The sequence below is a fragment of the Dendropsophus ebraccatus genome, chromosome 9 (genome assembly GCF_027789765.1).
Source record: "Dendropsophus ebraccatus isolate aDenEbr1 chromosome 9, aDenEbr1.pat, whole genome shotgun sequence".
NCBI lineage: Eukaryota > Metazoa > Chordata > Amphibia > Anura > Hylidae > Dendropsophus > Dendropsophus ebraccatus.
The window spans coordinates 84,021,470-84,043,058 of NC_091462.1; the positions used below are offsets into that span (position 1 = coordinate 84,021,470).

Below are 21,589 nucleotides of genomic sequence, written 5' to 3' on the forward strand. Positions count from 1 at the left end.
CCGCGTGGATAACTTCCAGCGGATTCCGTGCGCGCTCCCACTTGAAGTTTCTCACGTCCCATAGGTTCCATTCTATGCTCAAGCAGATTTCCACCGTCTGCCCTACGGGGCAGCCGGAACTTCAAGCGGGTGCGCACGGCGGAATCTGCTGGAAGCTATCGGTGCGGATTATTTAGTGTGCACATACCCTTATGCAGGAAATTCGGTAGTAGGGGTCGCACCGCAAATAAATATTGACATGCTAGTGCAGAGTTTCCATGGTTACAGGGAAAGCAGCTCAGGAGGGAAGAGTAATACTGGAGGGTGGATGAACTTACTATGCTTTTTGTTGTCCTGTGGTATAGGTTGAACTTGTGTCTGTTTGCATTTGTCTATATTGTCTGTATCCATTTCTAGGGAAAAAACAGTATATTACTATTATCTACGTGGCTTTTTACTGGGGGAAAAACAGTAATTTGATTTTAAAGAGGTATTCCTATTACACCCATGAGGGAATCTTGCTAGGATATGTTATCACTTTATGATTAGTAGATGTTTGATCTCTGTAATTCCACCGAGCCGGTGTAGCGCTGCATCTCCTGATTTTTCTTACTGCACAGCACCCTGCCCTATTGACTTAAATGGGGTTGTGCTGCACTAAGAGCTGCAGCCCCTTTGTTCTCATAAACGGTGGTAACCCACTGATCAATATGTGATAGTATATGCTAGTGATATGCATATTAAGAGTTAAATGTAACAACCTCAAACTTCACACACAAAAAACCCTCAATTCTGGCCATACAGTTTAGTAATTTTACGTGTATTGTAAGTCAGCCAATTTATAAAATGAAAAAATACAGAAAGTTAAGCAATGAATACCTGTTGAGGTGCAGTGGTACATGGAAGCCGCTTCTGGTGAGTTGGGCAAATCAGCTGCACTGGGTGCAAAAGGACTGCAGGAGACGCTCCTATCTGGTGACGGGGGGATGCTTGTATTTGTAGAAAGTGCATGGTGCTCTAGATCAAACAACAGATAACACATTCATGGCATCATGATCACTATAGATTTGCCATTAAAATAAAGTTGTAATTCATATTCCAAACTGCTGATAGTCCTATATAGCTGTTAGGACAGGGAAACACATTGTACCTTTCATATATCTGTCTGTGCTTCCAGCATGGATGGGGATTTTAGCGCAGGAGGTATTACAGTCCTCAGAAGATCAGGAGATTGGGAAAGCCTCACTGACACTTATTACTGGATAGTAAAAGCATTTTTCTACGTTCCCGAAGAAAAGACGGATATATGAAAGCCATGTATCTCCTTGACCAGCTATCTAACAGTGTCAGTTGTGCTTGTGCAAAAATGTGTGATTTTTTTAAACCAAAAAACTGCAATAAAAACATTAATAAATCCCCCCCCCCCCCTCCACTGCTGATACGGAAAAAAACAAACGCTCACCAGGTATTGGAGGTGTAGATGGTACACATGACAGTACAGATCCAGGAGCAGGTGCTAGGAAGCAAATCACAGAATGAAAGATTTTAGACCCATGTAAGTTTACTGAGCCATGGTACTGAGTATTGTGACAGCTAACCAATTCAATATAGTGATATTTTCTTACAAATAAATGTAAAATGTAAAAAAAAAATCATAGATAGATACAGTGGTACCTTGGTTTAAGAGCGTTTTGGTTTAAGAGCTCACAGTTTTTCAAAATTGTGACTTGGTTTAAGAGCATTGCTTTGGTTTAAGAGCTGCCTGTACTGGGTGGGAGCGCGAGTGGAGGAGGGGCACGGTCTGTATAGCGAGGTCTACAGCACTGTACTCTCACCCAGGAAGTCACCCTCTTTCAATCTCTTTATAGCTGTAACCCCTCTCTCCACGGACAGAGAGTGCTGCATGTATGTGCCCACATATACCCTGCCCATTCCTTCATGCCCCCTGCAGTCTCTGTCCGCCCTTGTGTTTCCCATCCTCTCCATTACTGTACAGTAACTTATAATATCACATATTCTGCTGTTTCTGAATGTTTCTTTCATTTGTTTTACGTTATTCAGAATAATAAATCATTATTTTTGGGGGTGTGGAACCAATTGTCTGCATTTCTATAATTTCTTATGGGAAAATTTGCTTTGGTTTAAGAGTTGATTTGGATTACAAGCACGGTTCCGGAACGAATTATGCTCGTAATCCAAGGCACCACTGTATATGTATTTACAATACATTTTTAGGCTGGGTTCACACTACGTATATTTCAGGCAGTATTTGGTCCTCTTGTCAGGTCCTCATAGCAACCAAAACCAGGAGTGGATTGAAAACACAGAAAGGATCTGTTCACACAATGTTGAAATTGAGTGGATGGCCACCATATAACAGTAAATAACTGCCATTATTTCAATTTAACAGCCGTTGTTTTAAAATAACAGCAAATATTTGCCATTAAATGGCGGCCATCCACTCAATTTCAACATTATGTAAACAGATCCTTTACAGCCTCAAATATACAGCCTCAAATATACGTAGTGTGAACCCAGCCTTAATGAATGAATACTTTTTATTTTTTTTGGGATTTTCAAGTAACAAATATTAATTTACAATTTAACGCCAACCAATAGAACAACTACAGTAACCTAACATTTCTTCCTCCCTAGAGATCACTTGTCAGCTTTTCTGCACACAAGACACATTATGGGGAAAATCATATCAATACTATGATAACAGGAAACTCATTCAGGACCTTTTTAAGCTCTTTTATTGAGTTCACAGTGATAACCTTTCCCGGCAGAGAGTTCCGCAGTTTCACTGCTCCTACAGTAAGGAGGCCCCTTCTATGTTGGTGTAGAAACTTTGTTTCTTCTAGGTAGTGACAAAGTTCCCCTATTATAGATATAGTCCTGGATGTAAAGAGGTAATAGGGAAGATCTCTGTATTGCCCCTTAATATAGACATGTTTATACATAGTTATTAGGTCACCCTATTTCTACCATCTACTATACGTCCATCTCCTATATCTATCTATCTATCTATCTATCTATCTATCTATCTATCTATCTATCTATCTATCAACCATATCTGTAACAGGACCCTAAGTCCTTTCTTTATGCCTTACTCTGTTGTCAGGGTCCCATCTGTAGTTGTGCCCCCTCTTTTTACCCCTATCAGTAATTGTGCCCTCTTTTAGTGTGCATATCTGTAGTTAGGACTCCTTTGTGTCCCTCATCTGTAGGTGAGCACCTTTGCGCATCAATCTGTTGTAAGAACCTCTCTTTGTTTATTGCCCCCCCCAATAAACTGTGCCACTGCCCCCTAATAAACTGTGCCACTGCCCCCCAATAAACTGTGCCACTGCCCCCCAATAAATTGTGCCAATGCACCCCAACAAACCGTGTCACTGGTCTCTAAACACTCTACAAACACTGATCCCTTCCCCTCCCCTGGTCATAGAGCTGAGCTGCTTTGGCCTCCTCTAATCAGGTCTGACCAGAGCAGAAAGGTGCAGGGAGTGCTGATCACACTGATCTGCAGCAGGGAGGAGACGCTGGCTGGCCAGGCAGGGAGGCGAATGTTTCCTACCTCAAGTCAATCTGAGTGAGGAATGAAAACAGCCCTGGTAGGACTGGGCCCAAGGGATGCTGTGGGCCCGGCACTTGCCCAGGTAGGCAAGTGCTGACGCCGACCCTGATTGTGATGATGACAGACCAAATCTAAATGTGTAACTTACTATGTTTGTATGTAACTATGCATATTAGAGTTGGATGAAGACAATGTAATATTCACCTGGCTGTTACTGTGTATAAAGCATGATACAGGTGGATTAATACACTAGTGCTGCACAATTCAGGAACTGATAATACTTATAGGGGTAATGGTGACAACCAACATTGAACTGTGTGGTTTGTCTCTTTCATTCAAGTTTTATTCAGTTCTTAATTGTTGTGAATAAATAAAGAATTCATTTACTGTATATTAAATAGCTCTTTAATATGTCTGCATGGTGCAGCTGTATGTATTTTATCAGGATACTCTATGTGGTCTGGGTGTGTACTCTGCTCATACCGCAGAACTCTGCTCCCTCCAATGCCATGAAGAGGAAGGAAAGCAAAGTAATGGTTCAGTTCAGTTAAAACAATACATCTATTCTACTTGTTGGGTATAAACATAAGCATAGAAAAACCCGTCCTGACAATAACATATAAGAGGGCCAGACAAGAAGACCCGCATAAACAATATACTAGGTAGTAATAGACATAACATAAATTACCAGGATATACTATTATGTTGGCAATAATCTGAAGATGGGATCCTTGAACCACAGGAAAAGAACATGGCTGACATATGTTTCCTGAGGAAGAGAAAGAGAAAATGACTTTACTGGATTGTGAATATTGGGTAAAACATAGCCTAATGCATCTGTAACACTTACCTGCTCCTACAAGTGTTCCTGAAGGAGTAAAGAAGTAGGGGAGATTTACTGAGCTTAAGGAATTTGGTGCTTCATTTCCAGCACAGCTTCCATGTAATGCCATTGTATCTGGTGGATGAGGAATCAAACAACTTATAACCATAAAAGTATATACATATTCCAGGGTACTATCATTTGTATATAATATACAGCTCTGCACAACCAATGAACATTATTCTTACATAACTAATGTACATGTCTTCTTCAGATGGTTTCAACTGAAATTATGTGTAGATGAGATATCTACTACTCTGACTCAGACTTAAAGGGATATTCCCATCTGAGCATATTATCCCCAATCCACAGGACACAGAATAGCATGCTGATTGGTGGGATTCAACCACTGGGACCTCTACCAATCACAAGACTAGAGACAAAATTGTCCCCAGAATAACTCAGCCGCTTATTTATTCTCTGTGGTGCAGCTGAACAGCGATAAGCTTAGCAATGGTCACACTCCTTTATTTCCTGAGCACAATTTCTCCTTGTCCTCCAAATTATAGGGGGTCCCAGTGGTCAGACCCTCTACTAAACAGGATATTATTCCCTATCCTGTGAATAACATGCTTAGAGGAGAATACCCTATTACCCCACCCCATACTCTACAAAGTTTCCCCAAGACTAGAGATGAGCGAACCAGGTTCGGGTTCGAGTCCATCCGAACCCGAACGTTCGGTATTTGATTAGCTGGGGCTGCTGAACTTGGATAAAGCTCTAAGGTTGTCTGGAAAACATGGATACAGCCAATGACTATATCCATGTTTTCCACATAGCCTTAGGGCTTTATCCAAGTTCAGCAGCCACCGCTAATCAAATACCGAAAGTTCGGGTTCGGATCGACTCGAGCATGCTCCAGGTTCGCTCATCTCTACCCAACACCTTTTTCCAGTCTAGATGTAAGTGTATGTCCTTCTGATGCACCGTGTATTCACCTGTGCTTTTCTTCTTCCTTTTCTGCCTTGGTTTTTGAGAACGAGGACTTTGTCTTAGAGAACCTGGAAGACATTACAAATACGTATACGCCTTTAGCACTGTAGCCTTACTCTAGTAACTGGTAGGAAATAGTGACAAGACCTGTGTCCCATCTTGTAGCTTCCATATACATTACCACATTCCTCACCACACATAGAATTAATAGTGAGAAGAGCATTTGTAGCCTGATAGAAGACTTAACTGTGGCTTGAACTATGCAAGTGAATGCATCTCTGAATTCAGAACAGCATTTAAATTACAAATCTGTATAACTTTCTGAAACAAGTTAATTTGAAAGAAAAAGATTTTCACTGAATAACCCCTTTAATTTCCACATTTTTAACTTTTCTCTACTCACAATTTCTTCTTGCACGCTTGCTTTCTGGTTCTTCACATTCTCCCAGGTCACTTAATCCATCTGTAAATAGACACACATTATACATATAGATAGTCAGAGTATAGCTTTCCTCATAAAAAGAAATACATAAATATGTATATGTACTGAACAAAGGAGTGAGGCCATCATCTATAGCTCCAGTGCTATTCATATACATTGCATGCTGGCTGCACCCCTGTATGAACGCGCTTACACGGAAAATAAGCCTTGATTTGGCCTCTAAACTTCAACTTTTAGTTTATCTTTTTGTATTTCATGCTTAAAAGATTGTAGACTTCAGAGAGGTCAGGGATTTCTCGCCACCCATAGATTACGTAGTTTTCCCATCATATTATTAGTAGGGCCCATGCATTTCCCATCAGATTGCAGAAACATACTGTAGTTATGACCTTGTGACTAAGTATCCTCAAATCTAATTATGAAAAAAATAATATAGTTTATTATAAAATTATGTGGATCCGTATGGCTATACAAGAATGAAGCCTCAGATTTGGAAAAGCATTGTGATACTCTGTGTGCTGGCCCTGAAAGTTCAATAGCTCCCAAATCTCTGGTTAGATTTGGTGCACCAGCTTGACCCGGTGGGACAGTCGTCTCTCTTACAGAAGTAAGGTCGGGACAGCAGGAACAACGTTATTGTTTGCCGTGAATAGGCTATCCAATATGAAGAGCTACCGGTATATACCGGTTAAATTGTTTGCATAATCTTTTGTGCTTTGCTGAGCAATTAGCCTAAACAATGCATAATTGTGTATTCTTTTCGAGACAAGTGAAATGGCATAGTGATACTGTGGATTCCCCTTGGGTACCCTGCCCTCCCCGTTTCCTTATAATTTCGTTCCCCCCTGCCTTACATCCTTATTCCTACATTCATGTATGTTCTTGTTGGTACTTGCTTACTTAGGCCATGTTCACACACCAGAAGAGACCGGCCGTCCCGCGACCCGACTGAGTCACGGAACGGCTGGTCTCTGCCTGGATCATCCAGACCGGCACTTAAGTACCGGCCAGATGATCTTTCCAGGCATCAGCGCGCGCCCGCATCAGAACCTCCCACAGCACACAATGAAGCAAGTGGCCGTAGGGTTTCCTACGGCCGCAATTGATTGAATTGCGGCCGCAGAAAACTGACATGTCAGTAATTTGCGGGTCCGCACAGGATCCCTGCCGGAGCGTATACGGTGTGAATGCGCTCTGGCCGGGATCCCATTGAAATGTAGGCAATGTTCCACACTGCATAAAGTACAGCCGTTTTTGCCGATGGCAAAAACGGCTGTACTTTTACGTAGTGTGAACATAGCCTCATAGTGTAAACTATTTGGCGTGATTGTAACCTAATTTAATAAAACCAGAATGTGTGGAAAGTTCAATATCTCCATTGCTTCAAAAATCCATTAAGTATAATAAGTCTTGTTTCAAAAACCTTCCCTCTAAAGATGTGATTTCTGACATATTCATGAATATTCATGAAATTGAATTGTTATGCTAAAAAGCCCTAATGTCTTGGCTACTGGGTGTCTCCCTTTCCTTTAAACCGCTGTTCACTGCCTATTATTAGATCTTCTCTTCTATCTGGCCACCCTTATAGTTATGGGCAGCTGTCCCATGTGTAGCTTGTCATCCTCATCATCATCATCACCACCACCAGTTCACTGCTTATATCAGAACTACCTTTGTAATATAACCCATTCCTTACTGCAATCCTCTCTCCCTTGCCCTTTAGCTTGCCATCAGCCATTACTTTTTCTTAGACCAGAGATGCTTTTGTCCTCTAGCACCTTCCTTGATATGATTCTGTTTTCCTTTCTGCTCACACAGCACTCTGACAAGCCAGTGCATCAATAAGTCTCTTCCCCACTTGCCATTTATAGTGCCATACTAGTGTAAATCATCCCCTGGCACAGTGCCAGCTTTTCCAGTCCAGTGCATGTTCCCCAGTACTATGTCATGGGATAATAGGAGTTGGTGCTGTCCTGTGATTGGTCAGACAAGTAAGGAAAAGGAGATCTAGGTATGAGTACTTCTGGGAAAAAACCCACCTCTGGAGAGAATGAGGAATAGCTGCGCACCATGAAAGGGACTATCTGGGGCTTAATAGAAGCAGTGAGAAGACAAAAACTACTGTGTCTATTGTAAAGGGTTGATATGATATATCGTTTATGTAAAGGGTAACATAACCATGAAGGTTTGTAACATTCTTTTGAAAGTACAGGTGCACTTTAATGTAGGTGGCATCTGCACCATGTTTCCTATTATAGTCCTTGTGCACATGTTATATGCATTGCAGATGAGAAGTAATAGCAATTGACTTACCCAGTAGTTCATCCAAACTATTATTTCCAACACCATTTGTATAATCCACTAATTCTGTAACATCTAAAAAAGACACAGAAAGACATGATTGCATAGAAATGTGTCTGAATCATGACATGGTTGGCTTATGCTGTTTCTGCCTGACTAGCTTATCTCTGTGTGAGCCTTTTTATCTCTGTCTCACCCTCCTACCCCCTCCCTTCTGAGACAGCTGATGTAAACAAGTCCCTGGCAAGCTGTATCTGAAACATTGTAGCTTCTTTGTAATGCTGGGAGGATTAATCTGGGGTCAGGTTGCTAATGAACTCACTGTCATTATCCATCCCAGAATTACAAAGAAGCTACAATGTTGCAGATACAGCCTGCCAGGGACTTGTTTACATCAGCTGTCTCAGAAGGGAGGGGTGAGGAGGGGGAGACAGAGAGATGCTTACATACAGATTTTTGTGTCTTCAAAAGAAAGCAGCAGCTCAGAACTGGGGGAAGGAGACTAAATAAATAATAAGAAGTATGGAAGGAATTGTTAGTCTCACTATGGGCAGCTACATATTAAAAGTTATGTTTGAGTGGAATACCCCTTAACCCCTAGGCGACCCTGGATGCACCCGTACGTCCAGGGCCGCCTCCATGTGTTTAGAGCGGGGCCACGCGGTCCCGGGTGCCGCTCGCAGCCCGGGACCGCGGCTATTAGCGGGCACGGTCCGATCTCCGTGCTCGCTAATAAAGTAATCGGATGCAGCTGTCAAAGTTGAAAGCTGCATCCGATTACTTGATGCAGCCGTTCCCTGGGGTGGATCGCTGCTCTGGAACGTTGTCCCGGAGGAGCGATCCACACATCTTACTCCTTCCGGGTCAGCTGGAAGCAATCAATGTGCCTATCTCATCGATCTATGCTGCATATCTATGCAGCATAGATCTCAATAAGAGATCAGTGTACTTATACTAGAAGTCCCCCAGGGGGGCTTCTAGTATACATGTAAGTCTAAAAGAAAAAAAAAAGTGTTATTATCAATAAAAAGCCCCCTCCCCTCATAAAAGTCAGAATCACTGCTTGCATAATCGCCCAAACTATTAATTAATCCCATTCCTGATTACTTTATGGACCTTAAATCTAGGTACCATAGAGGCCACCATGACAGCAGACAACACATGCTGTACTCTGGTCACAAAACATTGAAAATATCCTTAAAATGAATTCTCTCAATCTAATAACAAAAGCTAACTCACCCACTGTTGTCAATGTGCTTACAAATTCATCTGAAAGAATCAAAAAGAAAAACTTTAGTTATTAGTTTTACAATCATTCATGTAGAAGTGTGGAGCGTCTCCTTATACAACTAATAGGACGTGTTGTTACAATACTGCATTAATGACATTAAAGTATAGCACAAGGGATACAGGTTATGTCATATAGTTGGTTAAAGTGGTTTTCAATATAATAAGGGCTATGGAATCCTGATGTATCCAGACCAAATATATAATGATAGCCTTTTGGCTATTAAAATATATGTGAGAACTAAGAAAAAAGTATTATAATTAGGTATGAAAACCAGATGTAACGGGAGACCAATCATCTCAATCAGGTCTGGCACCGATGTTCTATGCCTCCTTAGGGTCCCCATACACCTTCAATAACTGACGGCCAAACATTCCTTCAGCTGTCAGTCATCTCTCCTGTCTGGTCCCCGTCCTCCCCATACGCAGGACTGTTCCTGTTTTCTCTATGAGGGGGGACCCCATCAGATGTAATCTTCTCTCCTTTTCTTGGTACTTCATGACACGGGGGGGGGGGAGGATAGCTTGCTCAGCCAATCAGTTACTGCAGCGGTGTCCTGCCCCACTCACTGACTGGCTGAGCTGGACATCCATCAGCTGAGTCGTGATGTAGCAGGGGGGAGATATGGGGAATCCCAGCAGGGCTCTGGGAGAAGAACGCAGTGTTGCGAGGGCATTGGGAATGGGAAGTGTAGGTTCTTTAGTATTTCCCCCCTTCCCCCTGGCCGTACTAAATATTTTTTATTTTTTTTTGATTTTTCCTTGATAAACAAAAGTAGTTTATAACAGCTTAACATGGAAAAAGCAATAACTGTGGTCATTGTATCACCAAAGCTGTAGATAACACTGTACACACAATGGGGGAGATTTATTAAACTGGTTTAAAGTAGAATTGTCTCAGTTGCCCCTAGCAACCAATCAGATTCCACTTTTTATTCCTCACAGATATTTTGAAAAATGAAAGGTGGAATCTGATTTGTTGCAACTTTACACCATGTTTGATAAATCTCCCCCTATGTTTTTGAGATGCATTATACAAATCAGAAAAATTTCTTTTTTTTTAGTTTTTTGGGTTGTGGCAAAAGTTATGGCCCAAAAACGTCTTTTTACAAGAGGAAGGTATTTTGAGTCATATACAGCTCAAAATGGGTGCCAAAATGCCACAATTTTTTGGCACATTAAGGACAAGAAAAGTGCGCAATTTTACTGTTGTATGTGTATGTCTGGTTTTAGATATGTTTTGGGTCCATAAAATGTTAATTTTTGGGCCGTTTTACACATATCCAGGAAAAGTAAAAAAAATCATTAGATCAAAAACTATACATTCAAGAACCTAGTTCCAGTTCATGTAGAATTTGTTAGATGGAGAAAGCAGATGTTCTATTGGCTTCTTACCTGTAAGCAGTTCTTTGCAGTCAAAATCGTGAATGGGCATGCCCTCCAAATCTGGATTAAAATAGACAAGTCAGAGGCTAATGTGTATTGGTCTAACACCTGTGCCTCCTCTTAAAATTGTAAAATAACCAGAAAGGCATGGTGGACTAGGCGGTGTATTCTGAATACAGGTAGGCAAGCAATGGCTTTCTATGTGCTGCATATAATTCATATACAGTATTATGCCGATTATATAACAGATAACTATGGTGGCATTTGGAAGGAAGGATGAGCACAGATGGGAGAAGCGCCACTAAACTGATAAAAAATAATAATAAAGGAACTAGTCAGGAAACAAAATTGGTAGGTACTAGAGATGCTCCGAACTTGCCGAGGTTCGGCTTCGTACGAACCCGGACTCTCGGCAATGATTCCCGCTGTGTTAAACCTCCGTGGAGAGGGTGGATAAAGCGGGAGGACCGCCTGGAAAACTGGGATACAGCCTATGGCTATGGCTGTATCCCAGTTTTCCAGGCGGTCCTCCCACTGTATCCACCCTCTGCACAGAGGTTTAAGACAGCGGGAATCATTGCTGAGAGTCCGGGTTCGTATGAACCCGAACCTCGGCAGGTTCGGACCATCCCTAGTAGGTACATAATGCAGGCTGTGCAGTTACAAGTTCTGAAGACTACTACATGTACAGCTTTTCTCAAAAGAATAGGCTGTAACAGTGTGTAAGCATGCTCAGCGAACGGGACCGGTTGTACCCATGCTAAATAACCAGGGGTTAGAAAAACATGGCCACGTTCTTCCAGAAACAGCACAACACTTGTCTCTAGTTTGGTTGGGGTTCTGCAATTAGACTTATTCACTTCAATAGACAGAGATTCAAACAGTTTCTCCGCTCCCAGCATGATATTAATACATCATGCAGCGATCACTCCATTACTGGGCTACGGAAAAAGCCCTGAATGTTACAGAGACTGGGCCTAACTTTTGACTGTTTTGAGGGTGTGAAGTAGAGATGAGCGAACCAGGTTCGGGTTCGAGTCCATCCGAACCCGAACATTCGGTATTTGATTAGCGGGGGCTGCAGAACTTGGATAAAGCTCTAAGGTTGTCTGGAAAACATGGATACAGCCAATGACTATATGTTTTCCACATAGCCTTAGGGCTTTATTCAAGGTCAGCAGCCACCGCTAATGAAATGCTGATCGTTCGGGTTCGGATGGACTCGAACCCGAACCTGGTTCGCTTATCTCTAGTGTAAAGCCATTCTTAAGTGCTTAGGGCATATTCTATGGACACTATGGAAAGCTAAAAGCCAGGAGTTTTTCTGTACAGTAGGTCTCTGCAGGGTAAATGTAATATTACATGGTGGACATACAAATATATGCTGTCCATGTAAAATACCCTTTGTTATTGGATCTTAGCCTTGGCTCATAAAGGGGAATTACAGTGGGAGACCCCAACTATGATATCAATATGTATTAACTAAGAAAGATTGGTCTTACAAAGATAACCCTATAAAGTCTATAACTGGTAACTGCATACACAAGTTTCCGCTAATAATAATCCATATGACCATAGTGAATTTCAACAATTCCCTTCTAAATCTGGCACACCCAGATTGTTATAAAGCTTTACAATGATGATCTACTAAATCTTTGCACACTAGAGCAGATCTGGCACAAAGAACTTGGCTTAAAAAATATTCTCTCCTTTTAATCATTAGTTTCCTCACATAAACCTGTGGTAGGTAAATAGTAAGTAGACTTTGTGCAGGTAAAATATATTGTAAAGGTGCCCATACCAAATACCCAAATACAAAAACCCTGTGATCCATCTGTACTTGCCAGAAAGGATTCTGTAAGTACCAATGTTACTTGTTACTACAGCCTGTATGGGAACTATATTTTTGTATATAATAAACCATTAATTCGATATATCTTAATATTGTACTGACCTTCCATTCCTGTGTCCTGTAATCCACATGGTGCATCTTTATCTAGATCGCTGCATAATAGCTTTAGAAGGCTCTCTGAACAAATGGCTGATAAATCCTCAGCTGCAATGAATAAAGGAAACAAATAATAATCATTATTAGGAAATAATATTAACCCTTTAGATGCCCCCCCTCGCAGACTGAGGGGCTGCCTATATCCTGTATAAGCAGACAACACAGGTTTCATTAAAGGACCCACTAAAGAGTCCACGTGAATGATGGAGATAGTCAAGTACATCACTCAGCTATCTTTATTAGTCCTAAAGACTGGAATGGAGTTAAAGCGAATGTACAACTAGGTACCTCTATTTTTTTTTTTTTACATGAATAGGTGCGGGGATGCCGGTGCCACTGTACTTTTTTAGAACCGCTGCCTGGTTCCTGCACATGGCGCTCGTTTATTACCAAGCACTGGCCGGACATGAAGCACTGGAGGTGGGCCCACCAGGCCCCAGTGGGACGATCTCCCCTCCCCTCTGTGACGCGGCTTCATTGATTCTAATGGAGCTGCGTCACAGAGGGGAGGGGGTTTCATCACACTGGGGGCTGACTGGCTCTCCTCCAGTGCTTCATGCCCGGTCCGCGGCACCGGCATCCCCTTACCGGTCTATTCATGTAAAAAACAAAAAAGCAATGTACTGGTGGTACATTCGCTTTAAGTGTGCATGGGATCCTATTTTCATGGTCATTTTGGCTTAAAGAGATGGGGTCCACAGTGATAACACTTCTGTGGATAGGTGATACTAGTGTTATTTCTGAGCAAATCCTGAAAATCCTCCTAAAATCATAAAACAGAAGACATATGTGGTGAACCAAATGAAGAATGTTATTTAGGTCTCCCTCTCTTCTGTTTCTACTTAATTCCTATATCAATGTAGAATGTTATCAGCCACAGGCACAGTAATAACACATTGCACAACTTCCTCCTTCTGTGTGAAGGATGCAGCCGCCTCCTTTATAGACGTCCTAAATGACTTTCCTTTGCCATTGCTGTCCCTGACATTGCATAATTCTTTTACAGTAAATCTGTTTGTAGTAATGTAGTGCTTTCTATCTCATTGCATGTATGTAAGTCAATAGTCATCTAGCCATCTCCAAGTAGGCCATAAGTGACGTAGCTTTCCCATTTGTTAGCTGATCACTGGCCGTCTAACATAGGACAATCATTAGAAACAGGCGTCTGTACTAAAGCTTAATGGCCTAATAACCGTCCCATGTAAAAGGGCCTTTGACCTGGACTGCCTTAAAAAGAACCTGAAGTCAGTCCAAAAAAGAATTATGTATAACATTCTACACCCCTGGTTCCCAAAAGATCATGAATCATCACTCTCCATTTGCCCATTTTGCAATAAAACTTCCTTTTAGTGAAAAGTAGTCATAGTCCCCCACCCAGTAAAACCCCTAAATCTTCGGAACCCAGGAACAAGGCATGAAAGTAAAAATATTGTTGGAATAAGACTACATAGTGATATTAATAGCTTAATTTCTTCACCTATCACCCACAGGAAGACATCTGTGATTTACATCGAGCCTCTCACAGCAGTAACCCAGAACTAGACTTGTAACAAACTTTGCATAATTAATAGCAGAAGTGAATATAAGAAACTTTGTAATACATTATCAGAGTAAAAAATGTTCTTGTCTCTACTTGTCAGCTTCTTGGAATGATCATGTATTCTCCATTTACGGTAAAATGTTTCTTAAGGTACAAGATGGACTATTAATTCAATGATGGATCAGATTACATGCTGCCCATTGAAGTCTGTGGGTAGGCGAAAAGGAAAGAGGGGACAGAGACAGAAAGAGACACAGCTGCAACTTGTAGTATGCCTTCTATATGACCCCCCTGGTGGATTCCCATTTTTTCTCCTCCTCTTTGCTCTCTGACATTCATAGGACACATTATTGCAGCTTCGGCCTACTCTGTTTTTTGTTTGATTTTTTAATTAAAGATGGATACATAAAATATAGAGTAAACATATTTCCCATAAAACACCATTTAGTGGATAAAAGTAATATACATGTTTGGTATGCTCATAGGTTACCTGATAATAATATTAATAATATTTTTTTCTTTTTTAGCTGGTTTAATCTATGGTTGTAGATAAATAGTAGACTATAGTTCTGAATAGAAGATGTTATATATATATATATATATATATATATATATATATATATATATATATATTATTATATATATATTAAAATCACATGAGAAAGTATCCACTATAGCACATTTTCCTTCTTCCTTTTTCTGTCACAAGTAAAACCAACTACGGATATAGAAGTGAATTAAGTGTCTCCTACATATTATGCGCAAAACAAAAGAAAATTTAAGAATAAGAATTCTACTGTAAAAAGTGTCACAGTTTAAACAAAAAACACATGTAACATGGTAGTGATCATATGTAAAGCAAAGGGCTAAGAGAACAGTTACCACCAGGGCTGTGGAGTCAGAGTTGGAAAAAATGTACCGACTCTGACTTTAAATTTAAAGTTTGAATTTAAAATTGAGTTTTGATATGAATTTTATAAGTTTTCTCATCAATATATATTTTGAGCAACATTCTAATAGGACACTGGCCCTATTAGATAAGGGTGGTCGGGGAAATGTAGTCGGTCACTATTTGGCAAATTGTTTCTGAGCTGGAAGAGTCCATTGTGTGGGGGGAGATCTGTGCTGTTCTCTTCCTGGATGCTGGATGATTGTATATCAGCAGCAGTGTAATATAATGATATCAGGCCCGGACTGGTAATCTGGCAAGCCGGGCAAATGTCCGCTGGGCTGGCCAGATTACCAGTCCGTGGGCCGCCCGGGCTGCATCAAAAAAAAAAAATCACCGCCGCGGCCCGTTTCTCTTCCCCGTCCGCTTCTGCTCGCTCCGGTCACCGCAGTCCGCTCGGTCCGCCTCCTGTCACCGGATCACAGCCTCTGCCCCCTCCGGTCACTGCAGCCCGCTCGGCCCGCCCCTGACGTGCGCCGCTAATCCAATCAACGTGGGGCCGCTGCGGCCGGCCGTGGAACGCGTGTTACGTGCACCGCAGCGGCCCCACGCTGCTCTACGTTGATTGGATTAGCGGCGCACGTCAGGGGCGGGCCGAGCGGGCTGCGGTGACTGTAGCGGGCAGAGGCTGTGATCCGGTGACAGGAGGCGGGCCGAGCGGGCTGCGGTGACCGGAGCGGGCAGAGGCGGGCTCCGGTGTCAGGAGGCGGACCGAGCGGGCTGTGGTGATAGGAGGTAACAGGAGCGGGCTGCAGAGACCGGGGACCATCTATAAAGGAGGGGGGAGAAGAGAGAGGGGGGCCATCTATAAAGGAGGGGGGAGAAGAGAGAGGGGGCCATCTATAAAGGAGGGGGGAGAAGAGAGAGGGTCATCTATAAAGGAGGGGGGAGAAGAGAGAGGGGGGCCATCTATAAAGGAGGGGGGAGAAGAGAGGGGGCCATCTATAAAGTAGGGGGGAGAAGAGAGAGGGGGGCCATCTATAAAGGAGGGGGGAGAAGAGAGGGGGCCATCTATAAAGGAGGGGGGAGAAGAGAGGGGGCCATCTATAAAGGAGGGGGGAAAAGAGAGAGGGGGCCATCTATAAAGTAGGGGGGAGAAGAGAGAGGGGGCCATCTATAAAGTAGGGGGGAGAAGAGAGAGGGGGCCATCTATAAAGTAGGGGGGAGAAGAGAGAGGGGGCCATCTATAAAGGAGGGGGGAGAAGAGAGAGGGGGCCATCTATAAAGGAGGGGGGAGAAGAGAGAGGGGGCCATCTATAAAGGAGGGGGGAGAAGAGAGAGGGGGGCATCTATAACAGAGGGGGGCATCTATAAGGGAGGGGGAGAAGAGAGAGGGGGCCATCTATAAAGGAGGGGGGAGAAGAGAGAGGGGGCCATCTATAAAGGAGGGGGGAGAAGAGAGAGGGGGGCATCTATAACAGAGGGGGGCATCTATAAGGGAGGGGGAGAAGAGAGAGGGGGCCATCTATAAAGGAGGGGGGAGAAGAGAGAGGGGGCCATCTATAAAGTAGGGGGGAGAAGAGAGAGAGGGGCCATCTATAAAGGAGGGGGGAGAAGAGAGAGGGGGGACATCTATAAAGTAGGGGGGAGAAGAGAGAGGGGGCCATCTATAAAGGAGGGGGGAGAAGAGAGAGGGGGCCATCTATAAAGTAGGGGGGAGAAGAGAGAGGGGGCCATCTATAAAGGAGGGGGGAGAAGAGAGAGGGGGCCATCTATAAAGGAGGGGGGAGAAGAGAGAGGGGGCCATCTATAAAGGAGGGGGGAGAAGAGAGAGGGGGGCATCTATAACAGAGGGGGGCATCTATAAGGGAGGGGGAGAAGAGAGAGGGGGCCATCTATAAAGGAGGGGGGAGAAGAGAGAGGGGGCCATCTATAAAGGAGGGGGGAGAAGAGAGAGGGGGCCATCTATAAAGGAGGGGGGAAAAGAGAGAGGGGGCATCTATAACAGAGGGGGCCATCTATAAGAGAGGGGGGATAAGAGAGGGGGCCATCTATAAGGGGGCTACATAGAGGGATGCATATACAATAAGGGGGTCACATAAAGTCAGCCTACCCACTAAATGAGGGTGTAAAGGGGACAGTACAGATGTGCAGTTAGTATAGAGATGAGGATGGTGTCAGAGTGAGGAGCCTAATATGTCTGTCTGCGGTGACATTAGTCAGTATGCGGTGGGATTAGTCAGTATGCGGTGGTATTAGTCAGTGTGTGGTGGTATTAGTATGTGGAGGTGTCAGTCAGTATGCTGTGATATTAGTTAGTATGTGGTGGTATTAGTTAGTATGCGGTGACATTAGTCAGTATGCGGTGGTATTAGTCAGTATGCAGTGGTATTAGTCAGTATGCGGTGGTATTAGTTAGTATGTGGTTGTATTAGTCAGTATGCGGTTGCATTAGTCAGTATGCGGTGGTATTAATCAGTATGTGGTGGTATTAGTCAGTGTGTGGTGGTATTAGTCAGTGTGTGGTGGTATTAGTCAGTATGTGGTGGTGGTGTTAAACTGAGCACAGTGACCGGGCCAGAAGCAGTCTGTCTCTGTACACTGTGTAGTGGTGATGACCTGTAACTGCAGCTCAGCTACATAGTACAGAGACAGAAGCTTCTGACCCCATTTACTGTGTTATTATCTGTAATTCCAGTCATGGGCGTGATGATACAACATGTAGCCGTGCTGCGCTCACAACATCGTCTCATAACTTATCACCGCACGGTGAGTGGGCCTGTGTGCTCGGAAATGCCAGGGCTGATTTTTAGTCCCAGTCCGGCCCTGAATGATATCCTGTGTAATATATATGGCTGAAGCTGTGTGTGTGTGTGTATGCTATGGCTGCAGCAGGCTGTGTGTGTGTGTGTGTGTGTGTGTGTGTGCGCGCGCGCGCGGTATGGTGTGCCCCCACAGTGACCCCTCTATATCACTATGTGTGACTTCTCTATATCACTATGTGTGACCCCTCTATATCACTATGGCTGACAGGGGTCCGGCAGTGTTAGCAGTGTTTCTGTGTGTATGGTGAATATTTAGTTAGAAACATAGAAGATTGTCAGCAGGAAAAGACCACCTGCTCCAAGTAAATTCAAGTTAATGGTGGCAGAGCTGCAGTAACCAGGCCTGGCCACTACACAGTCAGCAGAGCCAGCAGCTTCTGACCCCATTCACAGCTGATAGTGGGGGTACCCTCTGCCAATGATTGATTATCTATTCTGTGGATAGGCCATCAGATTTGCAAAAAAAAATCACAATGGTAAACTACTGTAACTATTTATACCCGTATACAGTATTAGGCTATGTTCACACAACGTATATTTTCATAAAATCACGGTCTTTGTACAATGGCCGTGGTTTATAAGAAAATATACGAGCCATTGCTGCCTGTGGGATCCTGGCCGGAGCGTATACAGATAGTATATGCTCTGGCCGGGATCTCTAGCGGCGCCACAAACAACTGACATGTCAGTTTTCTGCGGCCACTATTCATTGAATATCGGCTGCATGGAACCTGTCAGTGTACACTATGGAGTGAGCGGATCTGGCTGCACACTCACATAGTGTGCTGTGGGAAGTTCTGATGCGGGCGAGCACGCATGCGCCTGCATCAGAACTCTGTGGCGCCAAAGATCATCCCGGCCGGTACTGCAGTACCAGCCGGGATGATCTTTTCAGAGACCGGCCGTTCCGTGACCCCGACGGGTCATGGAACGGCCGGTCTCTTACCTTGTGTGAACATAGCCTCAAGGAAAACAGTGAACATCCTTTACTAAAGTTCTATTTACTTGGCTATTCTGATCATTATTAGTTATTATGCATATATGTTTACGAACAAGGATTGTTTCTGTTCATAATAATCTAGCTGGCTGAAATGAAGATAGACCTTCTCGCCACCTGCATGCTGTCATTTACCAGAACAACAAAGAAACTAGGCACTGCTCCCACGCCAATTATACGTCCCCAGAGACTACAATGTGAAGTGGTGGTTTTAAGCAGGTCATGGTATGTGATCAAGCTTCTGTTAGTGTACCTAATAACAAATTTACCACATCTCTTTCCACCTATCAGTAGAGATTACGGGTTAGAATTCAGTGCTACATTAAATAAGACAGAGATGGGAAAAATGTTTTGCCCCAGTGATAAGTGAGGTTACAGCTGTTGCCTAGAGAGAAGACAAAGAAGAGAGCAGCTGCAGAGACACACAACCACACACAAACGTACAGACACCGCTGCCAATCCAAGTAGGTGTTCCAGTATCTCACATACACAGAAGCGGCAGCAGCATGGAGGACGTTATACAGCAGTAACAATTGTTGTTGATGTTAATCCAGTGCTGGGATCTCCAGGGTCTGTCTTTGTCTCTGCAGCTGACCCCCTCCTCCTTTTTTTAGTTCCTCACTTGTGACAGTACCCTATCATGTGGCATGTTACCAATGGTAAGACAACGGGCGTCCCTCACCTCCCTTGTCTGGCATTTTATATGAATGATCACTATCGACTGTGGCCAAAAACAGATCTAACTTGTCTAATCTTTTCAAACAGGAGCCTGGGCTTCTGCTGTTGATAGAATGGAGTCTGTATGCAAGGCAACTCATGCTATGCTAAGGTGCCTTTAAGGGTTAAAGAGATACTTCAGCTATGATATGATATGATAAGGTATAATTGCCGAAACATGTCAGACTTGTAAAAACTCTATCTATTCTAGTGTTTCTACAAGAAGAAATGTTTTAACCTGACTTTGACTTGCTCTTTGGTGATTATCAAACTATGGTTTCCATGCTCAGGGGGAAGTAACCAGCAGAACCAAGAGAGTTGACCGATACTGGTAGTCTGTTTATTTCAGCTATGGTATCTACGGTATGGTATGGTATTTGCTTATTGCATGTGATTGATAGTATTTCACCTATGTTACAGGATTACATTCTTTTCAAGTAAAACCTTTTAGAGCATGACAATGAAAATGTATAATAAAGCGTTCTTGATCTGAAAAGATTATCTTGTGACCTTAAAAAAATCTGAGAATGCATTTATGTTATTTTTAGGCTATGTTCACACATGGTATTTCCGTCAGTCTTTTGGTCAGTCTTTTTCCAACCAAAACCAGGAGCAGCAGAATAAAGGCGGTAGCATGGGAGTAAAGGAGGAAGTGTGTATAATTTTTTTTAAATACCCCCTTTCCAGGCATCTGGAAAGAAGGGGTCCTGGCGGGACAACCTCTTTAATATATATATTTGGTAGTTCTCCAATATATAGATACATCTGGTAATAGACTAAATACAATTTGTACAAATATTCTTCTGCCACCCTTTTATCTAGACCTCTAGAGATCTAGCTTGTGATGGAGACAGTGTAGTAGAATGGAAGGTTTTTGAGGCCTCAGCTACAGGTTAACACTGATCACCAGCTAAAATAAAACTAATGAGAGTCCCAGGGGAGGAACAAGGCATGTGTCTACAACGTCTATAGTAGTTGGTCTATTTTTATTCCTAAACAGAAGTGGGAGTGGGCGTACGACTGCAGCTAAACAACTTTCTTTTTCTACTCATGGACATTGGTGGAAATGATCTGAAAATGTGTCAGTTTTTATTCCATTATGGTCACTGCAAATTAGGAATAAATGTAACCTTTATTTTATCCGACAAACTATAACCAAACAATGAAATCACAATCGTCAGGAAAAGAAAAACTGCCAGGGGCAAAGGTAAATCTAGATATCAATTATATCAGTGACAACTGTAAATGCCCCCCCCCCCCCCCTCGCACTGACCCTGTCACAGGCATTGTCGCCATCCCTAATGCCCATGCAGACTGAAAGACCCCTGCAACATCAGGGGACCGATGTACCAGAGTTTGCTATAGGGAACCTATATGCCATCATGGCCAACCAAAAGAAGTCAGGACACTAAATCCAGTCTTCATTGGACCTGACAAAGAAGCTGTTCCTTACTTTATGAATAAACAAATGAAAATTTTATATTGTCTGTTCATGGTTTATTTCACCCGCTGGGCACTGTTACTTACACATCCAGCACCAACTTCATCCACGGTTTTATCCTTTGGATGACCAACTGGATTTGGTGTCCTGACGTTTAGCAAATTCCATCCGGAAGAACGGGAGAGGAGGTAGGCATGATGTGCATATACAAGGTTACAGGCGGCGTCATGTCCGGGTGAGTGACCACTTACTGTTCTATATATGCTTCCTGCACACCTGTAACTGCACTATGTGCACCTACTGTGGTTCTTTTTCCCATTCCCACAGCTACTTTATGGCCAACTGTATTTCATCTTGTATGTAGGCTGGAGGTGATCCAACAGG

The 21,589-nt window shown here is 43.0% G+C and overlaps 1 protein-coding gene across 3 annotated transcripts in view; it reads right to left on the bottom strand.

Annotated features, from left to right (window-relative positions):
• Positions 1–21,589, bottom strand: part of CIITA (class II major histocompatibility complex transactivator) — a 124,403-nt gene that overhangs the window by 18,895 nt on the left and 83,919 nt on the right. For 2 of the 3 annotated variants that reach the window (XM_069983737.1, XM_069983740.1), the window contains 11 exons: positions 12,743–12,844; positions 10,798–10,848; positions 9,355–9,384; positions 8,128–8,190; positions 5,776–5,835; positions 5,378–5,440; positions 4,407–4,514; positions 4,245–4,325; positions 1,442–1,495; positions 859–996; positions 318–392 (listed from right to left, as the gene is read on the bottom strand). In XM_069983737.1, the coding sequence (XP_069839838.1) occupies positions 318–392; positions 859–996; positions 1,442–1,495; positions 4,245–4,325; positions 4,407–4,514; positions 5,378–5,440; positions 5,776–5,835; positions 8,128–8,190; positions 9,355–9,384; positions 10,798–10,848; positions 12,743–12,844 (825 nt within the window). The remainder of the gene's footprint in view (positions 1–317; positions 393–858; positions 997–1,441; positions 1,496–4,244; positions 4,326–4,406; positions 4,515–5,377; positions 5,441–5,775; positions 5,836–8,127; positions 8,191–9,354; positions 9,385–10,797; positions 10,849–12,742; positions 12,845–21,589) is intronic. The other variant, XM_069983739.1, reaches the window with a different exon arrangement.